The 13032-nt window shown below is 35.7% G+C and overlaps 3 protein-coding genes across 6 annotated transcripts; 2 read left to right on the plus strand and 1 right to left on the minus strand.

The window, feature by feature from the left end:
* The first annotated feature begins 1192 nt into the window (after positions 1 to 1192).
* Positions 1193 to 2829, plus strand: LOC149399858 (HMG1/2-like protein). Of its 2 annotated transcripts, none has more exons than XM_089610279.1 (8): positions 1193 to 1331; positions 1407 to 1472; positions 1579 to 1680; positions 1769 to 1826; positions 1912 to 1956; positions 2089 to 2169; positions 2259 to 2351; positions 2454 to 2829. In XM_089610279.1, the coding sequence occupies exons 2-8, from the start codon at positions 1426 to 1428 to the stop codon at positions 2481 to 2483; spliced, it is 456 nt and encodes a 151-aa protein (XP_089466405.1). In that variant the 5' UTR covers positions 1193 to 1331; positions 1407 to 1425; the 3' UTR covers positions 2484 to 2829. The 2 variants fall into 2 exon arrangements, with proteins under 2 accessions (XP_089466405.1, XP_089466406.1); XM_089610280.1 differs by having other exon boundaries at positions 1201 to 1331; positions 1418 to 1472.
* A 1440-nt stretch (positions 2830 to 4269) lies between these two features.
* On the plus strand, positions 4270 to 5591 carry LOC149399859 (uncharacterized). 2 transcript variants are annotated; one of them, XM_089611878.1, is made up of 6 exons: positions 4270 to 4437; positions 4526 to 4613; positions 4683 to 4785; positions 4864 to 4948; positions 5133 to 5289; positions 5379 to 5591. In XM_089611878.1, the coding sequence occupies exons 1-6, from the start codon at positions 4402 to 4404 to the stop codon at positions 5492 to 5494; spliced, it is 585 nt and encodes a 194-aa protein (XP_089468004.1). In that variant the 5' UTR covers positions 4270 to 4401; the 3' UTR covers positions 5495 to 5591. The 2 variants fall into 2 exon arrangements, with proteins under 2 accessions (XP_089468004.1, XP_089468005.1); XM_089611879.1 differs by having other exon boundaries at positions 4280 to 4437; positions 4695 to 4785.
* Positions 5592 to 5674: 83 nt separating this feature from the next.
* Positions 5675 to 12322, minus strand: DAW1 (Transducin/WD40 repeat-like superfamily protein). 2 transcript variants are annotated; one of them, XM_089611877.1, is made up of 23 exons: positions 12163 to 12322; positions 10480 to 10625; positions 10306 to 10393; positions 10162 to 10215; positions 9992 to 10083; positions 9787 to 9890; positions 9629 to 9704; positions 8859 to 9534; positions 8586 to 8777; positions 8408 to 8503; positions 8277 to 8340; positions 8063 to 8190; positions 7733 to 7982; positions 7532 to 7635; positions 7339 to 7460; positions 7110 to 7233; positions 6946 to 7004; positions 6749 to 6848; positions 6477 to 6672; positions 6267 to 6389; positions 6072 to 6193; positions 5897 to 5956; positions 5675 to 5814 (listed from the first exon to the last, which is right to left on the minus strand). In XM_089611877.1, exons 1-23 carry the CDS (start codon positions 12202 to 12204, stop codon positions 5713 to 5715), a joined length of 3120 nt encoding a protein of 1039 aa, XP_089468003.1. In that variant the 5' UTR covers positions 12205 to 12322; the 3' UTR covers positions 5675 to 5712. The 2 variants fall into 2 exon arrangements, with proteins under 2 accessions (XP_089468003.1, XP_089468002.1); XM_089611876.1 differs by having other exon boundaries at positions 8063 to 8193.
* Between the last annotated feature and the right edge of the window lie 710 nt (positions 12323 to 13032).

Below are 13032 nucleotides of genomic sequence, written 5' to 3' on the forward strand. Positions count from 1 at the left end.
AAATTTTATGGTCTATTCATAATTCCTGTGTGGAGGTCGTGGGTTCAATCTCCACTAGCTTAAAAAAAAAAAAAATTATATAATGGAAATTGAAGTTTTCGAAAATTAATCAAACGGTTAGATGGAACTTTGTTGGGTCAGGTTATAGCTAGCTATATGAGATTCTGCGGCATTCCAGTATTACTACCATCTGGAAAATATTAGTGTGATTTTTGTCTCGATACCATACGAGAAACATGACGGAACTGAGATCTCCGTGTAGTCTCATTACATACCATTTTAATATCTTTTTAAGTTGCATTAATTTGTTTACTTGTTATGTTACTTTAAAATTAATTTAATGTTATATAAGAAATCCAAATGAAATAAAGTTAAAACTTTATAAATGAACAAGTAAATAAGGAAAGTACAGTTTAAGAAAATTTAAACTGTATACACAAAAAATATAAATAGTATAATTATAAACAAATGAAACTTAATAATAAAAATTCAAAATGACAGGAAAATTATAAGAAATTGAAATAATAATGTATATTTTTATTAATGTTAAGTAGCCGTTGACACTAGCATTAACAACAAACATTTGTTTTTGAAGAAATTAACCACATAAAAAGAAAATATAATATAGGACTCGTAGAACCATAAAATATGGGTTTGAAAATTTTGGATCTCGTAAATAATGGGTTTGAAATTTCCGATACCATTTCTTTACAGTTTCTAGAATCTCAATTTTCTGCAAAATAGAAATCCCATTTTTTGGTTATAGCCATCTTTAACTCCGGTGCCATGATCCAGACTAAACGTTGGTAATAATTATTAATACAAATGAACCATTTCGTGTATTTTTTTTTTTTGTAATGACGAATTTTATTTTATTTTCAAAATTAAATCTTGATTAATTTAGTTTACTGAAATTTAAATGGTCAAAATGATCTATTTTTCATGAATAGTCCCGTTTTTTATTATTAAATAAAACAAATTTTACATTTATTTAGCTAATTAAGTTATAAATTTTAGTTTATATTTAATACATAACTTTAGCTATTAAATAGTAGAACGCATAACCATTTTATTTAATTTTTATTTATTTATTAATCTACCGCCTAAAAAACCACTAGATTTATTCAGGAGGAACTTCGAATATTTTGTTTTGCGGTTTGTTGGTTTAATTTCTATTAATATTTATTCCCACAATTCCTTCTTTCTTATCCCAAATTGATTTTTTTCCCTCACACTCACACGCAAAATACACACACTTGTACCAAAGCACCGAAGGCATATCTCTCTCTGTCCTTATCTTGTTCTTCTATAACCCTAGAGCCTCTCAAAAGGTAACTCGGAGACTTTCCAACTCTAACTCGCACTGAGTCGCCGCGATTTCGACCATTTCTCACCGCTTCGAGCAGTTTCTTTGTAGGTTTCGCCATGAAAGGAGGTAAATCAGAGCCTGCTCCGAGGAGGACCGATTCCAAGTAAGTCTTGTTCTCCTTCTTCGTGTTCCTCCTGAGGACTGCAGATCTGTGTTTCTCGAGCTGTAGCTAATTTTGTATATATTTTTTTTGTTGTGAAATTCTTTAGGCTGAAGGCGAAAGCCGGTGGAGCCGGGAAGAAGCCGACGAAGAAAGCAGGAAAAGATCCGAACAAGCCGAAGAGGCCTGCGAGTGCTTTCTTCGTTTTCATGTACGAGTTCTTCACGCCTTCTTTCGTTTTGTTTCTGAATCTGGTCGTACATTCATTTCTTTCGATCTTACGGTCATTTGTTCTACAGGGAAGAGTTTAGGGAGAAATACAAGAAGGAACATCCAAACAACAAGTCCGTTGCGGCTGTAAGCGAATCTGAAACGAATCCTTAAGATTCCTTACCTGCGCGCATAAAACTCTTGGTTTGTTGATGTCTCCTTTTTCAATCAGGTCGGCAAAGCTGGTGGTGCCAAATGGAAATCCTTGTCTGAGGCTGTAAGTCTCTCTACCTTTTGTTTTTTCTTTTCTATATTGATTTCTGTTTATAATTCTGCTTAATTCTCTGTGTATAATTTTGTGCTTTCGCTTGGTAACGAATTTATTTCTGTTATGATGAATTAATTCCAGGAGAAAGCTCCTTTTGTTGCGAGAGCGAATAAAAGGAAGGCTGATTACACGAAAACCATGGCTGCCTATGAAAAGCGTCTGGTAGTTAGTTTTTTATTTTATTTTTTATAATCGATTATCAGATGTCTTAAATGTATTGAAATAAATAGTGATGACGAACATTGATACAGGCCGATGGAGATAATGGAGCGGACGAGGATGAATCCGACAAGTCCAAGTCAGAGGTGAATGACGAGGACGAAGACGGTGAAGAGAGTGGCGAGGTCTGTTTGGTTTCAGTTTCAGTAATTTTGATTAAACTTTTTGTCGTACATGAATATGGATTTGGACTCTTGTATTGAGATTTTGCTCTGCACTTCTCTTAGGACGACGATGACGAGGATGATGACGAGTAGAGAATGGAGACTGATTGACTAAAGACAGAAGAGATAAAGGAGAAGAAATTAGTGAGCAGTTTGTTTAGCTTGCTTTAGAAGTGGAAGAACAATATAACTCGCTCTTTGAGATCTCTGTTTTTTATTTTTATTTTGCTCTTTTGAAGATATGACGAAGAGTTCTCGCTATATATTTTGGTCATTTTTATCACTGTCTGTACTGTTTTAGGTTAGGCTCCAAAAAATGGATCATATGGAATTGGTTTCTGTTTATAAGCGTCTTGTGCTTCAGTCTGATTCCCATATGATTCTTCTTCTGTACTTACAACTCTCTCAATGATTTAGTAGTGTGTTATATTTTACTGCCTCTGATGATCTTTTTCTTTCCTTATTTCATTAATTGGCTAGCACAACATTAATACGGTTGCTAATTATATGTAATCCACTTTGACCCCGTTAATTTGTATTTTGGGAGTTGCATGTTAAAGAGATATTTTCTTGGTTGATTTGATTGTCAGCTTTTTATTTGTACTTTTTTGGGACCGATCGTTTGGAATTTTAGCATAATGCTATTATGCGTCAGGTTCTTTTCCACGCAAGACGTTGTCGAGAAATGAATGTGGATATCATTAGAGAAGATATTTTCTCTTGGTCAGATGCTTTTCAAAATTCTAGTGTACAATTATTATTTTTATTTTCCTTTTCTGCGTGGAATAAGATTCTATCGTTGTTTTTTGAAGTCTGACACGAATACGTGTTTTTTGAAGTCTGACACGAATACTTTCGACTTTGAAATTACATTGAAATAGTCTCATATCTCAATCATCACTTGCCCAAAATCTCCTGCTTTATTTCCTTATTTTCAGACTAGGATGAATGATATCCCAACTTACAAATTGTGCATAAAGGCATTGCATACTATTACTGCCATGTTTTTTTTTTCCGGAGAAGCACTACCGTTTTTGAAGGGAGAATATTCTGATAGTACTAAAAATTAGAAAGGGCTGTGTGTTTTTCATAAGTTACATATTTATAAGAAAAGGAAAGGAAAAAATAAAGTGAATGTTGGATCACTAGGATGAATAAATAAGCAAAGAAGCTTAAATGTCTCTAACAGCAACCTCTTCATACTATCTGCTATGAATCCACAAAAAAACTTCTCAACTCGTTCGGCTCTTTGACATCATTGTTCATTTAAATATGCATTTTCCCGACGAACCTGGTTGAGGGACAAAAGTCCATGGTCGTTAAATGTATCCTTTTGGTCTGAAACACTCGAAACAAGTTTGCTATCATCATACTTGAGGATTCTTATAAAATGGCCACTCAAAACATTGTTTAATCCATTTATATAAAGATGGACCTTGTGAGCTTGCTACAAACTACCTTTGATATACTCGCAAGTAGTGTGTATCAATTCTTGCTTTGTCCAAATAAAGAGAAAAATTCTAGAAACTCGGTGTGAAACACGTTAAATTCGATTTATAAGTTGGATGAGTCAAAATTTCGTTTTCTACGTGCGTTTAGTGTTTTGTTCTAAAATACCTTCTTTGTAGGTTTTGCAGAGGGCTGTATTAGACCGCATCCGACCGCATTTTTTTCAGGCCTGAAGCGGTCGAATGCGGCCGCTACCATTTTCGTCACCATTCCGTCGTAAATCTAATTAGATGTATTATCACATTCACACATAAGTTAATTTTAAGTCATTTTTTTATTGTCACAAGTTAGATGAACATACTTGTATCCATTGCATTGACCAGAAGGCATTCAATTCAACTACAAAAATAAATAGTTGGACTCGACTGATTGATTCAAGGACTAAAATGTAACTTTTAAAACCGTTCAGGGCCATTTGCTAAAAAAAAGGTTTCGTTTTAAAGGTTTTTGTTAACTTCTCTCACATCTGTGTTGTGGACAAACGAGATTAGAACAGAGAGAGATGGCCGGAAAATGCTTTCTGGTGACAGGGCCTCCTGTAAGTCTTTATCTGATTACTCTTATCATGTATATTATTATTATACACATAATATAAATGCGTTATTAATGAGTATATGAACAAACAGGGCGTGGGTAAAACTACGTTGATCATAAAAGTGTTTGAGAGGTTATCGGCCTCCAATCTCTCACTCAAGCTTCAGGGTTTCTATACTCGTATGTGTGTATATACCTTCTACTTAATTACTTATTACTTATTCCAGTCATTCATCAATAATCGTGAAGGTGAGTTGACAGGTGAGATTAGAGAAAAAGGGCAAAGGGTTGGTTTCCAAGTTGTAACCTTGGACTCCCGTACAGCTACACTTGCTTCCACTTCTGCTCCTAGGTATATACGTACATACATACATACATGTCTTTGTTCTTGACTCAAAGTCAATGACTTTCTTTTTGCTGTCATTACCAGGCCAGAATGCTTGAATTGGCCAAGTGTGGGAAGGTTCAAAGTGGACTTGGAGTCCTTCGAGTCTTTGGCACTCCCTGAATTGCAGGTATCGATTGGTTTGCGAAATTGTTCTAAGATTTTTTATTTTTTTAAGAGAGTAGAAGCAGAAGGAATTAGAGAATGTGTAAAGTTTATGTTTAGTTACGTGGGAAAAACAAGTATAAAGGTTAATCGTACCCACGAGCATTAGTGTTAAATCGTCATCATTTGTGTGTGTTCTTACTTCTTAGGCGAAGAAAGACACAAACCTGTTCATCATCGACGAAGTTGGTAAAATGGAGTTGTACAGTCCGTCGTTTTTCCCCGCCATTCTCAGCATCTTGGAATCGAATATCTCGATTTTGGCCACTGTACCGATTCCAGTATCGGGGAAAGACATACCCGCAGGTATTAATTTTCTTTCGTTTTCCCTGTTTCGATTGATTTAAGTTCGAAGTCTGTTTGTTCTCCGAGCCTGCAATGCATTGTTTGTTCAGTTGCTACACTGAAGAGTCACCCCGGGGCAACTCTATTCTCGCTGACCACAAGCAACAGGGAAGCTATGTGTGACCGTATATTCACTCATTTGGTCAAGTCGATGAGTCAGAAATAGGTTTTCTGCTCACTCTTACTTTGTTTTATGTACAAAGCTGGTTTTTTTTTTTTTTGGGAGCTTAATACTTCCAAAAAGATGATGTGAAAACGGCACACTGCAATATTTTTTTATATTTATTGTTATCTTTCTTCAAAGTTTGGAAATGTACATGTATAAAAGCTTGTGGTTTATGGAAAAGAATTGGAAAGAACACAAAAAAATTAAGAAGTATTTGATTATGAGCCTTGCCGATCCTGTTCAGTTCGGAGCATTTGCTTGGCCAAGGCTGAGAACGATTTTGCTGTGTCTTGCATCTGTGTAGCCCTCAAATTGATACCCTGTCCAAAATCAAACAAAAAACGGATCAACAAATTTGGTTACTTTCAATTGCGTGAAATCAAAAGACATTTTAATTGGTACCTCCAGTTTGGTCACATTTTCTTGCAGCTTGCTCTCTGCTAATTTAGCAGCGCTTGTTTCCTGCTTGAAAATAATTACGGTTTTAATCACGATCTGGCAGTAAACATCGTAAAAGAATCACGAGTTCTTAAAATTTCCAATGTTCTTTTTCATTTATGGAAAATAGTATACTTACATTGCTCGTGGAAAACCCGTATCTCTTCTTGATTTGATCAACCGCGACAGCCTTCTCTTCTTGCTCCTCTTCTTCCTTGGTTGCTTTCTTTTCACTCTTGGTCTTCATTTGTCTAATTTTACCTGTGAATTATTGGAACAAAATTTAGTCACAGGAAAGCCTAAGCCGATCCTTAAAATCCCACAACAAACTGACCTTTTATCAAGCCCTGAAATTTGTTGGCCAAGTTTTGAGACTGTGTGTTTATAGCAGACAGCATATTCGGTTCCTTGGTTTTTTCGTTGGGTTTCTCAGCCACGGAATCAATGTCGATATCGTCTTCAAGACAGAAGTATCGTGTTATGTAAGCATACAAAGACACGCTTTGAGTAATTCTAGATCATCTCAAGTAAGAAGCCAAACTACCTATGTCCAACTCAACCTCCTTGTGATCTACAGCCTTGTTTTCTGTTGGAATCTCTGCGTGAGCTGGGAAGTTAGCGGTTGAAAAAATTGTTTCGAGTTCTTGAAAGCTTAGCTTAGAATCTTCTGTCTCAATGGGGTCAGGGACGGGCTTTGATTTGTTGCCGGTTATGTCTTTGATGACTGAGCTAAATAAGCCCTGAAACCAAGTTCAGAGAGATCATGTTAGTTTTTAAACAAATGTACAGTAACATGTTAAGTTAATTCATTGTTACCTTCTTCTTTTCCTTGGGAATGGCTGGTCCTGCAGATACGAGACCCTCCTGTGAAACCGTGATATCTTTTCGGTATATTTGTGTAGAAGAATCCAAAAGCCTAGATTGAATTGAGACAATGTACTTGTAACCTTGTGTAATGTAGAAGAACTGTTTGTATAGGTTAGATAAGTATGTTGGATTCAGATTTATCAGACCTGAAGAGCTTCTTGTGGGACAAAACCGAAACGACAAATATTTCCTGATCTTCGTTCACCTTTCACATGTCAAGAATAAAAGAAAAGTTAACAACTTTGTCCACCAAGGAAGAAGAAAAAAACTTAATATAAAACACTTCAACAAGAAGATCATGAAGCCTTACTATGATAATATCTCCCTCTGACGAGGAGCTTATTGAAGTGGTTGATAACGACTTCGGTTTTGGAGTAGAATAAGAAAAACCTCTAATAAAAGTCTCCTTCAACATGCTCAGCTCTGGCAATGACCTGGAAAGAAGAGAACAAAGTGTTCAGGGACACAAAACCTATCATGTGGTATGTTCAAAGATTAGGTTGTAAAATTTAAATAATAATAATAAAAAAAACCGACACCTTATTTCAATCCTTCCAGTGGTAAACAGGAGTATGAGAGCAACGCCAGAGGAAGAACAGAAAGTGGAGGCCCAAAAACACGAAGATTGAAACTTTTTCTTGCTGATGACCTTCTTAACACCCTGTAAATAATTATATATAAATATCAGCTCCGACTCCCTCTGATATTAAATGAGAAATTCAGAAAAATCACCTGAACGACATGCGTGAAGGAATACAAATACAATGCTTTCTCAGAACAAAGCAAAAGTAACGGTTGCTTTGACGTGCCGTTCTCGGATTCATGATCATTCCCATCTGTTAACCAAGCAAAGTTTCAAAATTATGTCACATTTATTTATGATATATTAATCTTTACAGATGAGAAGTGTAGGGCAAGCAAGAGGGCTTGTACTCAAAATATGCATGAACAAAGCTTTGTAAGGCTTCTTCGGTTGAATGCCGACAGCGTTAAGTTTTTCTCCCGTGTCACTATCGAGAGCTAAAACTGACGAATCCTTGGTCACAACAGCTATACAATTCTTCTCGAAACCATGTAGAAGACTACAGCTCTGATACTGAAGAGAGACGATTCCTGTGGATAATTCGCTCTCGATGCGCTGTTGATACAATATCGAAGGACCCTCTAAATCGATGACTGAAACCTGATTATTTGTTAAAATAAACCATGTTTGTTAGGACCAATAAAAAGAAAGAATAAAAAAAAAGGAAGAATTATGCTCACATATCCTTGATCAGACCCAACAGAAAGGCGCCTCGAACCATGGCTTATATTCATGCAGAGTATAGCTCCATTAATCTTTAAAAGTTTGATGCTATCAACAATGTGACTCTGTCCTTTCTTCGAACTTCCTGCTAAGAAATATTTTAAGCTTCAAAACGTCATGATACATTGAACTTGCTCGGAAAAGTCTCAGTATTTGGAACGGGATCACAACCTTGAAAGGATAAGAAACTGTTGTCTGTGGCATATTGGTCTGGTTTTAGTTTATATATACGAACCTGCACAGTCAAATTATTTCATAAAAAACCGAACCCAAGTGCATAAACAAGGGAATTTTCTAATTACCATTCCACTCTGGTCCCCCGAAACAAGAAGCCAAGAGTTGGCATCGAAAAACAATGCTGTGACCGCTATGCCACTCAACGAGTGATCTTCTTCACTCTGCAAAAAGCCATTAGACATATGAATATACAGTTTGATTGAAAATGATAGCAAAGGAACAAGCAAATAAAAAAAGTATTGCCTGTTGCTTTAAAGCAAGAATAGGAATGAAAGCTGGTGTGGAAACATCCCAAAAGGTTATGGCTCCGCTGGCATGCCCGGTAATGTATAAGTTTCTGACCCTCGAAAATCCATTAAAATGATTCGGTACATCATTTGTCTTAGCCTCCAATGAGAACATGCATGGGAGTTCTTTTACCACCTTAACATACTCCTAATAAATATAAAATTGCAAAACACAAAAATTATGTAAGGCTTTTGTGTTACTTTTACAATGAGCTTGTTCTTGGCCTACCTCATCTGGTAACTCCAAACACTTATTATTGGTCACCAATTTGGAGACGGTAACGCTTGAATCGAAAAACGGTATCTTCACCATGACCTCCTTGGGAAGCGATGGATGACCCCTGGATTGGCAATGGATAAGGTACTTCTCGATCGCATTATCATCGTAGCCATAGACACGCCCCGACTTTCCGACCAGAATGAAATAGTCTTGTTGACCCGTTATGATCTCCATGTCAACACAAGGCTCAGGCATATGAAGGCCGAGTTTTATCATTCGAGATTCAGTCTGATCGTTCAACAAAACCACCTGTGACAAGTTATCGGAGTGAGAGTTGGAAGCACCGGCGGTGTAGAGCCGACTTGCCTTGTCATCTCCGTAAGACCATTTCAACAACGACACAGGGGTTTTGTTGAGCTTATATCCGACGTTGAGTTTGGATATCAGTGTGTTTTGGGTGAGAGTTGTTCCGGTCTTTGAATTCGGGATACCCCAAATGAAGATCTCTCCGTTGCTGTAACCGAGTACAAGTTTAGTGCCGAACCGGCACGCCCAACATGCTGATGTCACCTTCATCGCTTCGTGGTGAAGCGTTTGCAACAAATGTCCACCGGTCGTGAACATCGGTCTGCTTTCTCGGATACACCACAGTGTTATCAAACCATCTTCGAATATGATCAGAACTCTGAAGTGAAACAACAAGCCAGAAGAAAATAGGGTTTTCTTTTAGGCAAAGATTCACGTTTTTTATTCTTTAACTATACCCAAAACTACAGTACCTTTTGCTCTCAGCCATCGGTTGAGGCAATATATGTGCAACGGCATTATTCTCGGAAGAAACTTCACTTAAATTCCCTGAATATAATGAGAGGAAAGCAAATAAAATGAGCACATCAAACACACTTCAAGTCATGTAACGATTTTTGCGTGCCTTTACCATGGGAAGTTGCAAACGGTATGGTGTAAGTTGTTGGTACTAAACGCCATGGTTCTTTCTTGAGTTTCAAAACCGAAAAATTACCAGCAGCGTCTCCAACGTACCTGAGAAATTAGGAAATAATAAAAGAAACATAGTTGAAAGTGATGTGACTATCTTCTGGTGAGATTCACATTTCTTATATACATTAGTGTACATGTCTTACATAAAGAAACTTTGTTGTATTACTGTAAAAGCGGTTATCTCATGTTGAAATGCGTACACGTCACACAACATCTTCTTCTCTATGTCCCATACCTGTAAAAATTTGGAAGTAATAAGACTTCAATAAACATTTTTCTGAGAAGAAGGGAAATAAAAAAAAAAAAGACTTGCCTGGATGTTGTTGTTGGAGGTCACATTTACAAGGAATCCTTGATTATTTAAAAACTGACGATCGGCAAAACACCCTCTTAATGATTAGTACAATATCCAACATATCAGCAACACATGTGATAGTAACACCAAGTAATAACTTACATGAAGAAACTTGGTTGGGCTTGGTTCTTTAGGTTCAAGCAGAGCTTCAACGTTGTTATCTATTCCATATAATTTGATCCGGCCATCACTGTAATCATTACCACGAAGAACAGTAACAGAGATCAACCACATTAACTGGTCAAGAAATTAAAAGAGTATAGTTGATGAACTTACTTGGTGGACAAGGCAAGTATTCTTTGAATGGGATCATAGGCAGAGATTGAAGAGCCACATGGAATTCCATGATGGTACACTAGCGTTGGCTCTACGTCACTGCCTTTCACATGACTAGAACTTCCTTCACTAGTACCACTACTACCCTACAGTGTGTGTGTGTGTGTATATATATATATATATATATATATATATATATATATATATGTTATGTATGTCAGCAAAACTATAACATAAACATGACCGCCAAACAGTAATAGTAGGTTGTATGCCAAATTTCCTTAAATATTTGACCAAGACAACAGTGTAACTGTAACATCTTTTAGTAAAAAAATTGTTATTATATATACTGAATAAAAATATCTTTCTTTTCATTGCTGTTTATTATAGTTTCAGGCAAACAAGTTTCTTCCATGACTTCATATAGGTCCAACTTCAATATAATATAGAAACAGAAAGTTCAGATTAAAATAGCATTATCCTCATTAAATACGACCGCCCAAACACAAACACATGTTTGGTTTGGGGCCACCAAGTTCACCACGTGGACATCTTGGATTTTGACTCTTGTATTTGTTGAACCAAACCATTCGCGTACGTCATCGAAGAAAAATATTTTTAAGAAAATCCTTGGTGTCCTAAATTTTTCCGCATTTTCAGAACATCAGAGTAATGAAAATTTTGACCATATCATTATTAAATAAGCTTGATGATAGGAACAAATCGCACCTAACACCACATCCCATTTTTTTTATTCTTCTCTTTTGTTGGTTTGTCATAATTCATGTCAAATTGTGTAAACGACATTTATTAGGAAGTATATATTCCACGACTCGAAGGCACAAGGAAAAAAAGAACGAAAGCAAATCTCTTTTATTATAGTTAAATAGGTGGTGAAAGAAAATCAGATGAACGCATGAGTGTAATCAATAATATTTAATTCCATAAGAGTTCAAAAATAGTCAAAGTATTTTTATTATTATTTTGTATATGTTAACGTCATAATGTCATTTGAAAAACTGTGTATGATTCATTAATGTTTTTTTTACTTATTTATTGGAATATACGTGTCATAACTTCATTACTAGATTTCTTTAATAAGCAAAAAAAATCTAAAATTAAGTATTAATTGGAAAGTTCTATTTAGTATTTACTACCACATAATTATAAATAAAAAAATTTGTGTAATTGATAAGATTTCAGTCACTTTAACAACATCAACCTGAACATCTCCTATAGGATCAGATTTCGCATACCTTCCTCAGAAAAATAAATAAATAAAAATTCACATCTTTAAAAAAAAAAAATCGAATTCCCATCCCATTTAATTGTAAAATACAGACATTAAACACTCTGTCACATAAAAAGCGATATACATGTATATAACTCTATCAGACATAACATGTACTGAAACTGACAATCGAAATTAAAGATAAAATAGTACACACCAGTGTTCACGAGAGAAAGGAAGAAAAAAATCGGTGCTCGTATTTTGAATTCAATACATTAGTGACAAAAATTCAAATAATCGATAGGTGTATATAATATATATATAACATAAAAGCGTCGGATCCGCTGCTAAATAATAATATAATAATACTTTCACAATTTCGAAAACGAAAAAAAGGCATAAAGAAGATCTGACTCGAAAGAAAGAAAGAAACGAAAAGAAAAGAGAATTACCTTCTTTATAGTTGCTTTCTCAACTAGCTTCTTCACAAACATCTCGGCGACGAAGGAATCGAATCGAAGAGTTTCGAGATCAGCGACGACGAAAGGAACAGGGAAACGCGATGTAGAGAGATATCAAAACAGAGAGAAATACAGAAAGGAAGAGCACAGCGAAGTGTAGTCTTTCGGTTTCATTTTATATCCTCGCAGCCCAACGGTTTCTTTACAAAAAAAGGAAACTATACTAATTTTTTCGTTGGACCGTCCGATGATGACACGTGTAAGACGATCTCTTGAGCACTGCATTTTCCTTAGTCTTTGACACTTTGACTTGAGCAGCGCCCAAAAAGGCCAAAGTTAAAATTATCCAATCCGACACTGCCAAGTCTACCATGAAATCACCAAATTGACCTTTATCTTACTATTTGGTTTATCACTCACACGTGGCTACTGATGATCGCAGTGTGGGACCCACTTGCATTCGAAACACGCTAATTAAATATTTTAGAATAACTTCATAATCATCCCAAAACTATTTATTTTGTTTGATTTATGTTTTTAAAATGTCACGGTCAATGGTGTACAACACTTCCTACAATTATTTTGACATGTTCCTTATTTAGTGTTCGTATTTAATTTCTATCGTTATTTCTTAAAAGTATATATGCGTGTCTTAAAACATTTCTTGCCCGTTTTAATACGCATAATTCGTATCCCTGTGACATTCTGGGAGCTATCGTGAACTCTTTATTCTGGGAAGCTTAGACCATATATATCATTATTTTGCGTTACATTCACAAGAGAAAACGAATAAAAGCTATTAATGTAATAAATTAGGAAGACTAAAGGACTATAATCTGTAGAGAGTTTAATTAGGAAACG

This window comes from Urtica dioica, chromosome 4 (assembly GCF_054948205.1).
Source record: "Urtica dioica subsp. dioica isolate 48M chromosome 4, U.dioica_male_clone48M_v1_H2, whole genome shotgun sequence".
Taxonomy (NCBI): Eukaryota; Viridiplantae; Streptophyta; class Magnoliopsida; order Rosales; family Urticaceae; genus Urtica; species Urtica dioica.